General features: G+C 39.5%; 1 protein-coding gene across 1 annotated transcript in view; it reads right to left on the bottom strand.

The window, feature by feature from the left end:
- Window positions 1–351: 351 nt before the first annotated feature.
- stx (ubiquitin-like domain-containing protein stuxnet) overlaps window positions 352–15,486 on the bottom strand; it is a 38,168-nt gene continuing 23,033 nt past the window's right edge. Inside the window, exons 3-4 of the mRNA XM_017086838.4 lie at window positions 2,525–4,744; window positions 352–2,460 (exon numbers count right to left, since the gene is read on the bottom strand). Of these exons, the coding sequence (XP_016942327.2) occupies window positions 1,678–2,460; window positions 2,525–4,744 (3,003 nt within the window). The 3' untranslated portion in view covers window positions 352–1,677. The remainder of the gene's footprint in view (window positions 2,461–2,524; window positions 4,745–15,486) is intronic.

The following is a 15,486-nucleotide window of genomic DNA, read 5'->3' as shown; positions in this document are numbered from 1 at the left end:
GTTCGATACTCCTCTTGCTTCTCGAGTGTGTGTGTGTGAGGAGGTTATATATAGGTTAGGTATAGGGTATACATTTATATATATATATATATAATTTACAATTCTTACTAGGGTTCCACATATATACGCACATGTATTTGGATTTGCAATTGGCACATCATTTCTAAAAAGAGTCAATCAAATCAAAATACTTGATGTTCACTTGCTCATTCGATCTCTTATTCGTTTACGAGTGTGTTTTTGTCTAGGGTGTGGTTGTATTGCACAAGACGCAGCCCGAAAATAAGCTGAAAATAATAATAATAACAATAAAGCAACCGAAATCCAACGAAAATAATAAACAAAGTATAATTTAGTTAACTAAACCATTTACTAAACATTTATTGAAATCAAGTAGTTGTAGTGCACACAAGGCAAAGACAAATGAAACCAACTCAAAAGTTAAACTCGCCTAGAACTAATTGCATTATTTGAATTGGATAATAGTAAGTGTAGGACAAAAAAATAGTAATTGCTTGTGTTTAAATTATAATTCTACAGCTAAGTTAGCGTTACTTGCTGCTTCTTAGACGCTTCTGTTGCGCAACTTATTAAACTAATCCAATCGGTAATTATACGTGTAATGGTAATTGTAAAATGAATAGAAAACATAGTCTTACTAACTAATTCAATAGTATAGGTGTAGGTGAACAAAATTCAATTCGTCGCTCGTTTTTTCCCCGGCGCGTTTCGAAACACATTCTTGGTGATAAAGTATACAAAAAAAAGTAATAGGTGAAAAACGATTTTCTATTAAGGCAAATTAGGTTAAAGCGCCACTTTGCAGTCGCATTTGCATGTGCAGATTTTCCTTCTGTCGTTGATTAAATTTAAACATAACATAAAGCTGCCAAAGCCAGGTGTGTGTGTGTGATCGTGTTGTGTGTGTGTGTTAGATTTGGTGTGTCTAAAATTAAATCTAAATTTTGTTTTAGTTCTACCAAAATTTGCCACCGCTTTGGCTTACAATTCATTCAGCATAGTCTGTGTGTGTATACGTTTTACATTTAAATCTATATTAATCATTTCCATATTAGGTTTTTTCTTTCCTTTTCTTATGATTCGCTTTTCTTTCTTTGTTTTTTTCCGCTCTTGCTGGATTTTTCGCAATTGAATTTGCGTTTGCCTGGGATGCACACAAAAAATTTCACTAAATTTAATTTACAAAACATTAAAGGATTTCGCCTCCAGAAGCTGAATTATTCATTCCAAGTGTTTCCAAATTTGTTGGCATGGACTGAAGAGGGTGTGTGTTAAAGGATCTTAAAATTAATTTAACAGCTTATCGACTTTCCGGGCGCTCCCATTCCCCTTTTGCCTCATTTTGAAGGTGGGAATATTGAACGAGCGGGTGTTCGAACATAAGAATTGGTGTTGTTATGCACTAACTCTAGATTAATATAAGCTTTAGTTGTGGTTCTAGTTTCTCTTGTTTGCCCATTCTGCTTCTACTGGTCCTGCGTCTTCATCTCCATCTTCCATCTCCATCTTCAAATCCCCTAACCATCTTCATCTTCATCTTCATCTCTCCTCTGATCTTCTTTCTTTGTTGCTGCTGCGTAAACTAGTAAATGCTACAAAATAGGATAATGTCAGCGGGGCTGGTGGTTGCTCCAGCTGATGGTGGTGCCGCTGCCTTTAGGCCGCCGTATCCACCTCCTCCACAATGTGGTTGGGGGAGACTTCGCTGGGTGGTGCTGCCGTTGCTGCTGCGGCGGCTGCTGTTGCGGGTGCCGTCGAAGTGTTGCTGTTGGCATTGGTGTTGCTGCTGCTGTTGTTGTTGTTGCCTGTGATGTTGCTCGCGGGTGCAGCTTTCCCCGCCTGGACGGGCGCAGCGGCTTGTTGCAGGGGCGTGGCCACCAGGGCGCTCACGGCACTGTACTGGGCTGCCGCTCCACCCATTGAAACGGCGGCTGTACCGCCGGCTGCCGTCGAGGAGAGGTTCTCGGCCGCCGAAGCTGTGCCGGGCGTGGCATAGGGGCCGCTCTTCAGCTTGCGCGCCTCTCGCTTCTGCTTGTGCTGCTGCATCACCAGGCGCAGCTGGTCCATCTTCGAGCGGGTCTTCATGTTGGCCAGCTCCACGGTACACTTCTGGCACGTGTGCTCACGCTCCCGTTCTCCCTGTCCCTGTCCATCATCCCGGCGATAGCGACAGCTGCAGCCGTTGGTTTGACTGGCCAATGAGCTTGCTGGCTCAGCCTGGCAGCAGCTGTGAGACGAAGACTTGGAGCTGCCGGACGCCTTGGAGGCGCCAGCGGCGGCGGAGGAGGAGTGATAGCTGGGACAGTCGCGGAAGGAGCAACTTCCTCCGCCTCCGGTGGCCAGAGCCGCCGACTGCTGCTGCTGTTGTTGTTGTTGTTGCTGCTGCTGCTGCTGGGCGCGACTGTTGCACTTGGCGCAATTGTGGTGCTTGGAAGAGTACTGCAAGTACGGTAAGGTATTAGCAAATTGTGCTTTGCAATTTAGTTAGTTATACTATACTTACCATTTTGCTGCGTGATCCGTGATGCATTCCCCCGCTGGAGGACGTCGTTGAGGTGGATCCACTGCTACCGGATCCCGAACTAGATCCCGAGACCGAACCAGTGGTGGGGGCCTCGAAGCTGATGCGGGCACCACGTCCATATTGCGGTGTGGCACTCAGCAGGTCGTTAAGAATGTGGATCACCGTGGAGATGTCGCGTTTGGGTCGTCCATAGCGATCCTGCAGCGCCGGATTCAGAGTGCCCGAGAAGGTACCCGAATAGATGCCCTTGCCGTGGTTCTTCATCGACTCGATTACGGCTCCCGATCCGCCCTTGCGCGGTGCCTCCTCGCCACTTGCCGATCCACTTGAGGCTGTTCCACTGCTGGAGCTGCGGCTGCTGGTCACCACGCCGGCCCCGGATAGATCGATCTTGTGGGTGAACACCTCCTTGGAGAGTTTGCGCAATGTCTGGGTGAGATTTCGCGATGCCTCGGCCAGAGTTCTGGTGTCCGATACACCCAGCAGGGAGTCGTCGGCTTCGGTGGCGGTGGCGCTGGCTGGGAGGGCCACCGTTGCCGCTGCCGTTGTGGTTGTGGCTGCTGATCCTGATCCTGATCCTGCTCCTCCTCCTCCTCCTGCTCCGGCTGTCATGGCCTGCTCCAGCTTGCGACGCGACGAGGAGGACGACGATGAGGAGGAAGAGGATGAGGAAGACGAGGCTATGGCAGCTGCGTTAACCGAAGACTGGTTGCCGGCACACCCGTGATGGTAAAAGTGGCTACTGCTACTGCTGCTGCTGCCGCTGCTACTATGACCATGTCCATGTCCGTGACTGTGGCCATGTCCGTGATAGTGACGATGCTTGGTCCTGGTGATGCGATTATTGCCCGTCTTGTGCAGCATCGAATTGCCCGAGAAGGTGACGCCTGCGCCCGAGGCAGTCGAACGTGCTGCGTATCCGGCACTCGCCCCACTGCAACTCGACTCCTGGCACTTGCCGGATGAGCTCGTGGAGCCGGATCTGGTTAGAGGAGCACTGGGTGAGACCAGGGAGGCCACCGGCGGAGCCACTGACGGCGTGGGTAGGCGTGTGCACAAGCATGAGGTCAGCTTGGCAGCTATGGGATCCTGCTGGCAGCCGCCAATGGTGGTGCAGGCTCCACTGGAAGAGGATGACGATGATGCGGAGGCCGAAGAGCTAGAGCTGCAGCTGCAACTCGAACTGGAACTGGAACTGGCGGCAGCCGTTGTGGGCAGGGGAATGTTTTTGATGGCCGTCATCTTGATGGGACTGGACACGAGATTCGACAGCGATTTGATGGGCGACTGCTCCAGCACCGGCTTGCCCGGACTCGAGCCGGATCCACCATTGGCCACAGGACGAGTTGCAGCACCACCGCTTGCCTCCTTCAAAGCGAAGCTCTTCTGCATGATGTTCTGAATGCCGCCCTTGATCAGCAGCTTGGTGAGATCGGGTCCATTGAGCGTGGACGAACTTTGGGCCTGGCCAGTGCCAGTTCCAGGTGCCCCAGAACCAGCTGCTCCAGATGAGCTGGGCAGATCGCCGTACATCTTGCGCAACGAGGACATCCCACCGCCGCTGCCCGCAGCCACGGCCGAAGCGTTATGATAATGATGGTGATGGTGGTGATGATGATGGTGATGGCTGTGCCCATGTCCATGTCCGTGGCTGTGGCCATGACCATGACCGTGTCTGTGGCCCATGTCATGCATGTTGACAGCATGTAGACTCGGATGCTGGTGGCTGTGGACATGGCCATGGCCGATTCTTCCACTTGATCGCTGGCCAGAAGAGCGGGTCCTCGTCGACGATGATGACGAGGATGTGGATGAGGATGAGGTGGTGGCGCCACCGGATCCAGTGCTTCCGCTGCCACCTCCTGCCACCACCGACGATGAGGAGGAGGAGGAGGACGAAGAGGAGGATGTGGCGCTGGAGCAGCCAGTACCAGCTGGCATGGCGGTCGCCGATGACGTTGTGTTGACGGCAGCAGCAGCTGTGGTGCTGGTGGAACCACTAGCACCACCGCTGGCCGTGGCCACTGTGGCACCGCCGCCCGCCGGATTGACCGTGCTCAGCTGCAGCTGGATGAGCATCATGTGGTCGCCGAGGCGCATGCTCAGGTTAAGCGGGGTCTTGCCGCTAAGAAAGTCATTAACCTGCGAGTCGTTAAGCGATTCCAGCGCTTGCATAACCGTGTTCTCGGGACGCTGAGCCTGCAAGGAAAAGAGGGATAATTGTTATAATCATTATCATTATCATATTTATAAACAGTCTTAGTACTACAAGTAAATTGCTTAATTTTAGACCCTAGGTCTATGCTGTTTTATTAGTTTTGAGAACATGTATCTTAAACAAAAAGATAAATAAATACGGATCTTAAAGAACAATAAAAAAGGTTAAGTAAATAAATACATAAAATAAAAAAATCCAAAATAGCAATTTTAAATAAATTAAAAAAGCAAAACAAAATTAAAGAACAAATAAAAAAATTAAAAATTAAAAATAAAACAACAACAAATTATAAATAAACAAAAAAATAATAATAAATAAAATAAAAAAAAATACAAATAATAAATAAAAAAAATAGTAAATAAAACTATAGTAAATACAAAATTAGTGAATTTCTATCTATATATCTTATCATTTGAAATCGTCATTATTATTATACTTTATGGATGATCGTTCAACATTGGATAGCAAATGTTCCAAGTCAACTGCTAATTGATCCATTCTCTGTGTATATATTTTGTAATTAAATTAGTTTTTTCCTATAGTATTTATTTCAGGGCTTACAACTCGACAACCCCCTTTTAATCAGAGTTACATAAAGACACACCGCATTCCAACCAGATGAATTACGCCCCGTAATTCCCTTCCCCTATCGAAACCTAGACCAACTATTCACAAACCCCCTTCTTTTCAGAACGTATTATTTCTGGCGCTGTTGTTATTCTACGTGATTCAATGCGACGCCTTTGTGTTCCGTTCAAATATTTGCAAAAAAAAAAAAAAAAAAAAAAACCAGGCTGTAAAGTCAACGCCTCGAGTTGCGTCACAGAACTAAAATAAAGGGATAAAAAGTATGGATTCCAGGGAATTAACTATCAAACTGTTATGAGAAAACAAGTGAAATGAAAAGTAATTGTGAAAAATTAAGAGCAGCAAACAAAAGGCAGTATATATATATAATACCAGTACATATAAGCATACTACATATACTGCGACTCAGTTCGAAGTTTGATTTTCGTTTTTAGAGGTCTGGGTCTGGGTTAATTAATCATTTCCATTGCATATGCACGTACAATGGCGGTCAAGCAATTAGTATTCGTATGATCTTTAAAGGGAATTTATTAATGAGAGTATTAACAATTTTTAAGTATTATACCAAAAATACAAGCGAACTTCTTGATAGATAAATCAAAATTAACCGAACTAAATATATTAAAAATGATTATTTTTTAGTACTTAAAAATGTACAAAATTATATAATGGTGTTGCAAATTCCTTAAGTAAATTGCTATTTTTTCGAGTTCCACTGTTCAGTAACAACATGTGCGAATGAGGGGGCCGTTACAGAGGGTCATGTTTTAATTTTTATTGACTCCGCTGCTCTGACACAGTGACCCAATAATATTCAAATGAAGTCGGCGACAAAAGTTCGCTTTAGTTTCAGTTTCAGCCTCAATTTGAAGAAACTCAGTTGTGGATGGATACCGCCGAGATGATGATGATGATGATGATGAAGATCAGGGGATGACGAGCCTCATCGTCCCACTTTCCCTTTGCCATTTGACGTGCCATGGGACCTTATGCAACCTCGTCAAGTTTCCCTCCCAAAAACCAAAAAAAAAGAAGAAATAACCTCAGCCTAGCAACCAAACCAAAAAATTTATAAAAGAAATGGAGGCAACCCAAAAACTAAACCGAAAAAAGACCAACTTTTGGAGTCGAGCCTATTTGTTGACTTTGTTGTTACTCATGGCTGATGTTGCTGCTGTTAAGTGTACCAAGGTCAACTGACGTCGCACGCAACTTACGTCATCAGCCGACAGTCACAGCGAAATCGAAATTTTAAAATTTAACCCAAGAGCAACACCAAAAAAAAAAAAGCAGTAGTGGCAACAACAACCGCAACAAAAGCAGTCAATGCTGTAATTTATTAACTTTGTGCAAATTGACTCTTTTTTTTTACACATTTTTTTCTTTGGCAGGGAAATCGTTTTTTTTTTTTTTTGGTCAACCGGTTTCAGTGGCTTGCAATTCAAGTAACTAATACATCATAATCGAAGCCCTAGATTCAGGTTAAATACTTAAAAACAACAAAAAACATAACTGATATCATTAAAAATCCTGAAAACTATACATTTATGGGAGTAGTTTAGACTCATATAGCATGTGTTTCTCAAAAATTCCGTGCCTTATCTTTGAAGTGTGATATTACTACCCCACTAACTAACTAAACCAATTATTTGTTATACTATTTATTGATTTAACTAGGTTTATAAAAAAAGTTTTAATAAACTGTTGTTTTCTTATTAGCGTTAGAAAATACTAAATAAAATCCACTATTTGATCTTAGTATAATACCCATTTCCCACTTTGCAAAGGATCTCCAATTAAACTTTTGCCACTTGAAGTCCTAATCTTTATAAGCTGCTTAGCGTTTGAAAAGTTGTATAACTAACTAATAGACCATTAGGACATTTGTATCAACCTTATATAACATCTTGTTTATAAAGTTTTGCGGTCCAGTCAAATCGGTAGAACTGCTAAACCCATTCAAGCAAATGAATTATTGTAAACATTTAGAAATAAATGTATTATAGATTATTTCTCACGGCAGTAGGCTCATCTTATTTTTTTTTTTATGGGTGGGGGCAGTGCGCACTTGAAAAAACCAAGTACGTACTACAAAGAAAAACAAAAAAATCAAATATTTGTACATTTTGGGGACAAAGCAATTTTTTGCGTTAGTTTTCAGTTGGGTAGGCTATCTTTGCGTGAGTTTGTGTGTTTGTTTGTTGACCATGAAATTATTTTTATTGCGTAGCGTTTTCAATGGAAGTTTCGCATGTGAGTGGACCGCCCCCTTCCAACTTCCCACTCCCCCTTTTTGCCATGGGCGGGGGAAAACACTTGACAATGTGTAACAAATTAAATTGGCCAAACGGCGCGCTGCCGGCTCTTTGATAAGAGTGAAAACCCCCTGCCACCCCCTTTTCAACTCACTTGTAGGTATATTAGTTGGACTTTTTTTATAGTGCCAGGCGGGACAAAGACAAAGACCGGCGCCAGCGATGACGCCCTGTTTGCCTCCATTATCAGGCGACAGTTTGCGAGGCACTGGACTTGACCACGTAACCCGTTTTTATGACAATTGGTATGGGTTTGGCTTTAAAATTGAGCTATCTCGAAAGGCAAATAAAAAGTACCATAGTTATTGGTCGCATTTTTGTTTTCACTTTACAAGATACGTAGGTGTTTGTCATACGGTCGGGTTTTATTCGGTGGATTCACACATAGTGTTCCTTTGTCTCGCTATGGGGATTCCCCTTATCAGCTTAATTAGGGGAAACTTTCGTGCACATACGTTTCTCTTACCAAAAATCAAGATCTATTTGCTTTGATTTTCTATTGAAAAACCACATCATTTAAAATTACAATTTTTACATTGATTAATACTTGATTGGGTATTTTTTAGTATAATAAGTATGTTTTTTAGTATTAGAAATATGTTTTTAGTATTTATAGTATGTTTTTAGTATTTGCAGTATGTTTTTAGTATTTATAGTATGTTTTTAGTATTTGTAGTATGTTTTTAGTATTAGTAGTATGTTTTTAGTACTAGTAGTAGATTTTTAGTATTAGTAGTATTGTTTTGCCACAAGCTTAGTCATAAAGAAACCAATATATGAATTGTTATCATATCAAAAGACCCACTGTAAACAACAACATCAGGCGCCAGTTTAAGTATTTCTTTAGTTTGATTAAAGCAAATTGCAATAAAGAAATCCGCAAAAACAAAAAACAACTACAGCAGGTGATTTCCTTAGCCAATTATTACTCATGCCCAACGGCAATTAAAACGAAACTAATAATAGCAATTTGTAAATGGCAAAAACGCAGATCTGGAATTGCCAATCGATTCACAGAAATAATAAATATAAATGAATATGCACATATGAATAAAATATCTCGTTGCGAGTGGATAAGGGTAATTCACTCTTGGAATTTTATCAATGAATATCAAGTTGAGATTGGAATTCGAATCTTAAATGAAGTCAGTCATCTAATCGATGGATGATTTCGTTTTAAAGATATACGTATCTTTCACTTCCGTTCAACACTTTGCAGTGCTGTTGTTTACCGCATCAGAAGATAGATAAACCGGATTCACGGAAATTAAGTGAGTAAAGTTAAGTTCTTCCGTTCACTCCGTTAAGTTATGAACAAGAATGTACCACTTGTTGACACATTGCGAGGTTTAAGTATATGATGGGTACAATACTGGGATGATGAAAGACGGGAAAGTAATCTTCACGAGATGAAGATGTTCGGTACGGAAATGTCAGAGCAGTTGATAAAGATGCTTGGACCCTGATATCGATGATATGGAACGAAGAACAGGTTGATATAGTTACCTCCGATACGATTACAATGGTTTTTTGTTTGTATATGGTACCCATTTCTAATTAAAAGTCAGACCAAAGTATTGATAATGTGATTTTTTAAATAATAACTACAATAATTTGAATTTATTTCCTAAGAGCATGTGTATTTTCACCGGAACTCTGGTTCTATTAAGTTCAAAGATGATTTATTGCAGAAATTAAAAATAAACGTGCACAAAGACGCCACTTTTAATGAAGATCTATATAAGAAAACTGATAAATGGTAACGTCTCGACAATGGGGCATCCAACTTGGGTTGGCCCCAACATTCCCGATAGCACTTGGCATTCCATAGTCAAGTGAGTTTCGAGATAAGTTCTCCGAATTCATTGAGGAAAAACAGATAGACAGAGATAGATATGGGAATGGAGAAGGAGATGGGCGCTGGGCGATGAAGTTCCCCAGACAAAGACAAATAGAACTGGTTAATAACCTGTCCCCATGGTTTCTTTGGCATCTGTTGCTCATTCCTGAGCCGTTTCCTTTGGCCGTTTTCCGTTTCTTTCTTTGCTGGCTTTTTTGCTGTTTTGCTTTTGGCCAAACATACAAAGGATGCATAAATTCGACTGGGTCGGTCACACCCATATACCATACCATACCATACACCGTCGTGGCGGCCACCAGTTCATATTGCTGTCATCATTTTGGGCTGTGGTGGTGGTGGGCGCCACCATATCGCTGATATACAGCCATATCATTTTTGGCTTTTTATGAGAGTACATCCCAGATCTTTGTTGCTTTGTCTCTGCCCCTCTGCGTCTCCAACTTGTGGACCATTACCATCACCATCAGCATCACCATTCTCGAGATCCTCCATCCTTCACTCTACCCGTCGTGTTATCATCGCTGGCCCTTTGTTTGCCCCACGCTTTTGTCTTGGGCTCCGTTGTTATGCGAGAAAGACGACTCTTGCAATTAAAATCATTTTCATAAATCTATGCAGAGCCTTCACTGCTGACCAACAACAACGGAAAATTGCCAAAAAGAAGCAACCGGGTCCGAAAATGCAGAGAGAGAAAAAAGAAAGCAAAAGCAATTAATTTGACAGGGCAACGCCAGCGCATCATTTAAGCGACATAAATAATAAAACGAATCGAAACCACTCGAGATGAGTCGCTTTTGGTGGGGACGGGGGAACCCCCTGATTTCTCCTTCTCTGTCACAGTCGGTCATGGTGCACAATGGTGAATGGTGAATGCTGAATGGTGCGACTGACAACGCCCACCCACTTGATTGTCAGTGCCGTCAGTTCCGTTCTTACACATCGAACAGAAAATTAATTCACATTTCATATGTTTCAAATAATACATTTCATATATTTTAATTTCGTTTGTTATGATATATTTCATTCCTAGCTTTTATAATATATATTTTATTTTTTATAATATGTACTATATATTTTATTTTTTATAATATATAAGATATATTTTATATTTTATAATATATTATATATATTTTATCATTTTTTATACCATAGTTATTTAATACCATAGTTATTTTATTTATCTTTATTTTGTATACCCACTTCGGGTTTTTTTCCAGTGCAGTTTCTGCAGCTGACTTGTGTTTGTTGCCCATGTCTCTTGGCAACGAAATCGAAAATAATGACAAAAACCACAAAAGGTGGCCCCGGGGGGCACAAGACATTCGAAGAATAAAGGAATGACAGAAGTCTGCGGGGATTATGATTGAGCTGTCGAAAAAAGAACTTGCAAGGTGCTCCATTCCACTGGGAATATCTTAAGGAAAATAGCAAATTTAACAAATTGAAACGTTTTTTTTTTTTACAAATTTTCACTTTCACAGAAATTATAATATTAAAAACAATTGTAATTTTATAAGTTACGTCATAAATCGCCTTCTGATTCTTTCTAGAATTTATAACATTGCCTTCTTTTTACACATTTTAATTATTTCTCTGAATAATTCTAATAATAAAAGCTTTGTGTATTCAGTTTCGAATTGTCAAAACATGTGATTCCCATGCGGGGCAACTATGAAAATCGAAAGTATTGTCGAGGAGGAGACCACTCATCTCCATTCGCAGACCTATAGACTATATTCCAAGTATATATTATTCCTTTCTTCTCACACGCGGCTATAATAAACTTTACAAAATATTATTACTGCTAATAGCAGCTGAAATAATTCTCTCCTCTTCGTCGACCATTTTTGGCTGTCTGCGATGTGTCAAGATAAAATTGGAGCAATATGCAAATGTCGCGGCAGACAAATGAGTATATATTTAGGCTGTATGCAGGCTGTAGTATCCCGCTGATCCAAGATAATTGGCGAATAATTTGTTTTATTTATATTATTTAGGGGGGAAACAGGGGCGACTTCTGTGATCGGTCACCTTGCCGCTTACTCACTCTCGGCCATTTAGCCATTTAGTCATTTAGCCATTTAACCATTCCGTCAGTCAGTCAGTCAGTCAGTGTGGTGCCAATAAATCCAGAGATGTCTCCATCAAATCAACCTGTCACTTGTTAACACACATTTAACAGGAGAGTGTGGGCGAAAGGGGGCCAGGAGGTCCAACAACACCTGTCCAGGTTGACAAGCAGTCGCCACCGAATTGCAAATTGCAATGTTTCGGTTTACTTTCGGCTACTCTGTGTTGCTAATTAGGAGGCAATGGCATGAGGTGGCAAAAAAAAAACAGAACAATATAAAATACTGAGACTGAAGCATCGTGACTCAGGGAACAACAAGATAGAGACTTCCTCAGAGGGGAGGCAATGCTCCAGGCACTCCTTTCGCCTGGAGGGGCATAATATAAAAAAAAACAGAAAATTCCTTTACAGAGAAAAAATAATACCAAATTCAGTATTATTATCGGTGTCATCGGTATCTAACATTTAAGTTTAAATATTTCGAATTAAATTTAATGATTGCAACAAACTATGTCTTACATCTAATCATTTCTTATCGAAAAGGCAGATAAGCATTTAAAAACTATGATATTATGGCCTTCCCTAATATACAATGCAGAATTTCTGGAACCCAAATTCAGAATAATCACTGCAACAAGTCAAACTATCATTTTAAAACATTTTAGTATATATATTACGAACTGAATTGGAAGATTGCCACAAACTATGTCTTACATCTAATTATTTCTTATCGAAAAGGCAGATAAGCATTTAAAAAAAATGATATTATGGCCTTCCTTAATATACAATGCCAAATTTCTGGAACCCCAAAATCAGCTTTAATTTTTTTTCTCAGTGTAAAGGTCTCACACCTTTCTGGAGTTCTGGCAATTGGATAAACCCTCTCGCACCATCGGATTTATTTCGTAAATTTGCACGACAAACAACAATAGCAATTCCCAAAAAAACAAAAGTAAATAAAATTTAAATGCTAAAGAGACGCAAATTGTTAATTGGCTATTTAAACATTTTTTTATTTTCGTACATTGCAATTTCATTTTGTTTTGTAAATAAATTTTAATCAGCATTTTTTATTGACTCTTTTCAACGAGAGACAAAGAACAGAAGAAAAAAAGAATAGCACGACTTTTATTTCGGCATTCTTAGAAGGAATTACTCTATTTAAAAGAAATGCAATACCCTTGATGTTTAGTATTACTTCATAATCTTTCAAATGCATTTAAATCATTGGAATAAAGCTTTATTGCAAGGGGATTATTGAATCATTTAATTAATCGCTTTTACCAGTATTTTACCAACAATCTATTAAAACGAAAACAAAAAATGTATTGGTATTGAGTATCTGCAGTATGTGCACTGGCTTATATGTATGGACAAATGTTCGCATATAAAAGTATATGTAAATTTAGCTGTTGTGTTTTGTGCTCGTCTTTTTGGGAATTTTTATGGATTTCTCGAGCACGCCAAAATATTTCTTTGTTCGCATCACAACAAATTGCATGAACTTTTTTATATACATACGTGTGTGTTTTGAATGCAATACGAAATGCAATAAATATGGCTAACAAATGTCCGTCAAAGTAACAAAGTTACGTACATATTTATACTCAGGTACAGAGCGCATAAAAAAGCGGATTTTGAAAACATTTATCTGAGATATTGTATTACTCTTACTTAAAAACAAGTGTTTAGTCTGTAATTTTATATTTGAGATAGTCAGTTGGTAAAGTTTTTTCAAAGTGCTTTCAATTTGTAACCTATATTTTTCCGTAATCTGCAAAGTGTCAACCTCTTGTAAATTCAATTTGTATCTTTTTTTTTCTCGCACCCATGTGACAAAATTTAAGTAGAGTCTTTAACAAGTTTATAACCACACTGTGTCATCATCTTATTTCTTACCATCCCATCCATATGCGCAACTTGAACCAATTTCATGTGAAAAGCAATTGAGACAATGGAGAAGAAGTGAAGAACCAGCAATACGACATAAAATGCATAAATGTTATTAAACAAAAAACAAGAAAAATAATAGACTTAATGGAGGTAGAAAGAGAGCGGCTAGTCCAATATTGATAAACGTTATGTGGCACTGTTGCAAGATGGCACAGATTGCCTCACCTGACGAAACGGTGTCACCCCGGGAAAAGCGGAAAAGCCATTGCAAACTAAAATACCTAGACAGTTAATAAAATCAACAGAGACACCAGAAAAACTCTCAAAACAGCATAATGAAATTCCAAATGGCAGCTTTTCATCAAGAGATTTTAAAGAATTACATTATGTATATTATGGAATTCCAAATACCAAAATTTATAGACAAAATATTTTTGTTTTTACAATTATAATTGTCTAAAAAAAATATAATATCATTTTAACAAACCTTTTAACTATAAGAAAATTTCTGAAAAATCAGCTGTTCTTCTGAACCGTATATATTTAGCCAATTTAATTTAATCATATAACCACACAAAAACCTTATTATGAACGAGTAAACTATTTAATTTATTAGTGTATTTTGTCAAATAGTGTTGCAAATGTTGGTTGGACAAGCAACTTGTTGCTGCGGCGGCATGTTGCAATGTCACGCGCGGGATTTGCAAACAAAGAGATTGGTAATACGGAGAGACAAGTTAAGAGTGGAGTTACCTGAACCAGGTATACAAAAAAAAAATACCGGCTTATAACTTAAACGGTAAACAGTAAATCAAACGGAAAAGCACAAAGAGAAAATATGAGAAATAGTAAAGAAATCAGAGTAAATATGATACCATATCTGGTAAATTTCAGAAACTGCAAGTTCCATTATAATATTCAACCCTAAACAAGAAAGATTAAACTAAATACTTTATCGCATATATTTTTCTGTTTATATATGAAATAAAATGATTTAAAACTAAATCTTTGTTACGATTATTTATCTGTCTAATATACACCCTCCTTAAGGAAGAAATTATGGAAAGAAATACATTGATCTATATTATAGATTCTATAAGCTTACTTTTTTGCAACTATTTCTTTGTACAGCACTGTAGATAGGGTCATTCCAGCACATCGAATTTCCTATTTCTTGATACCATCTCTCACAAAACCAAATCTAAATCTTAAATCTTAAGGAAGAAATTGTGGAAAGAAATACAATGATCTATAACCAGATCATTATTGCAACTATTTCCCTGTACAGCACTGTAGATAGGGCCATTCCCTTTGTTAACACAAGCTTGCACTTCGATTTTCCAATTTGTAGCTACCTCGCAAAACTCAGCTGCGCATACAAATGCAATCTTGACCTTTAGGTTAAAATTGCTCAAAACTTTCTCATTTAAAACACGCTATGTACAAAAACCTTGGAAAACTTGAACACAATGACCAAAATCAGGAGAAGGGAGAGAGAGCTGCAAAAGCTCTGCAAATTTTGGAGAAAGAAACATATAATGATTGTCATGACCGATCGTCAAGCGATCGTCAACTCCAAAACTCCACTCCTGGTATTGGTTAAAAAATACTGCGGCATAAATTGAAGGCAAAAATCGAGCTTATTTCAAGGAGATCCTTTTGGTGCCCCTTAAAGTATGTTTTTTATGACTTGAATAAAAATATAGGATGACCCCCTTTGAGTTAGCACCCCCGTGAAAGGCAAACCAGTTAGCCGGGGGTGTCAGACAATCGAAAAAATGTGTGCAATAAAATAAATATGTAAATAAATTAAGATCCATTAATGTCAAACAACTTTGGCAACGACAAATGACGACCAGACATGCCGCAACAAGAAACCGATGAACAATAATCAGCAGAATTCGAATGAGAAACGGAATTAGTCGTATTAGTCACAGTCATCATGATTAAAATTCCTTAGGTAAATAATATCTAATTGTCAAAACTTAAAAATAC

This window comes from Drosophila suzukii, chromosome X, assembly GCF_043229965.1.
Source record: "Drosophila suzukii chromosome X, CBGP_Dsuzu_IsoJpt1.0, whole genome shotgun sequence".
Classification (NCBI taxonomy): Eukaryota; Metazoa; Arthropoda; class Insecta; order Diptera; family Drosophilidae; genus Drosophila; species Drosophila suzukii.
This window is presented reverse-complemented; position numbering and strand designations above follow the sequence as displayed.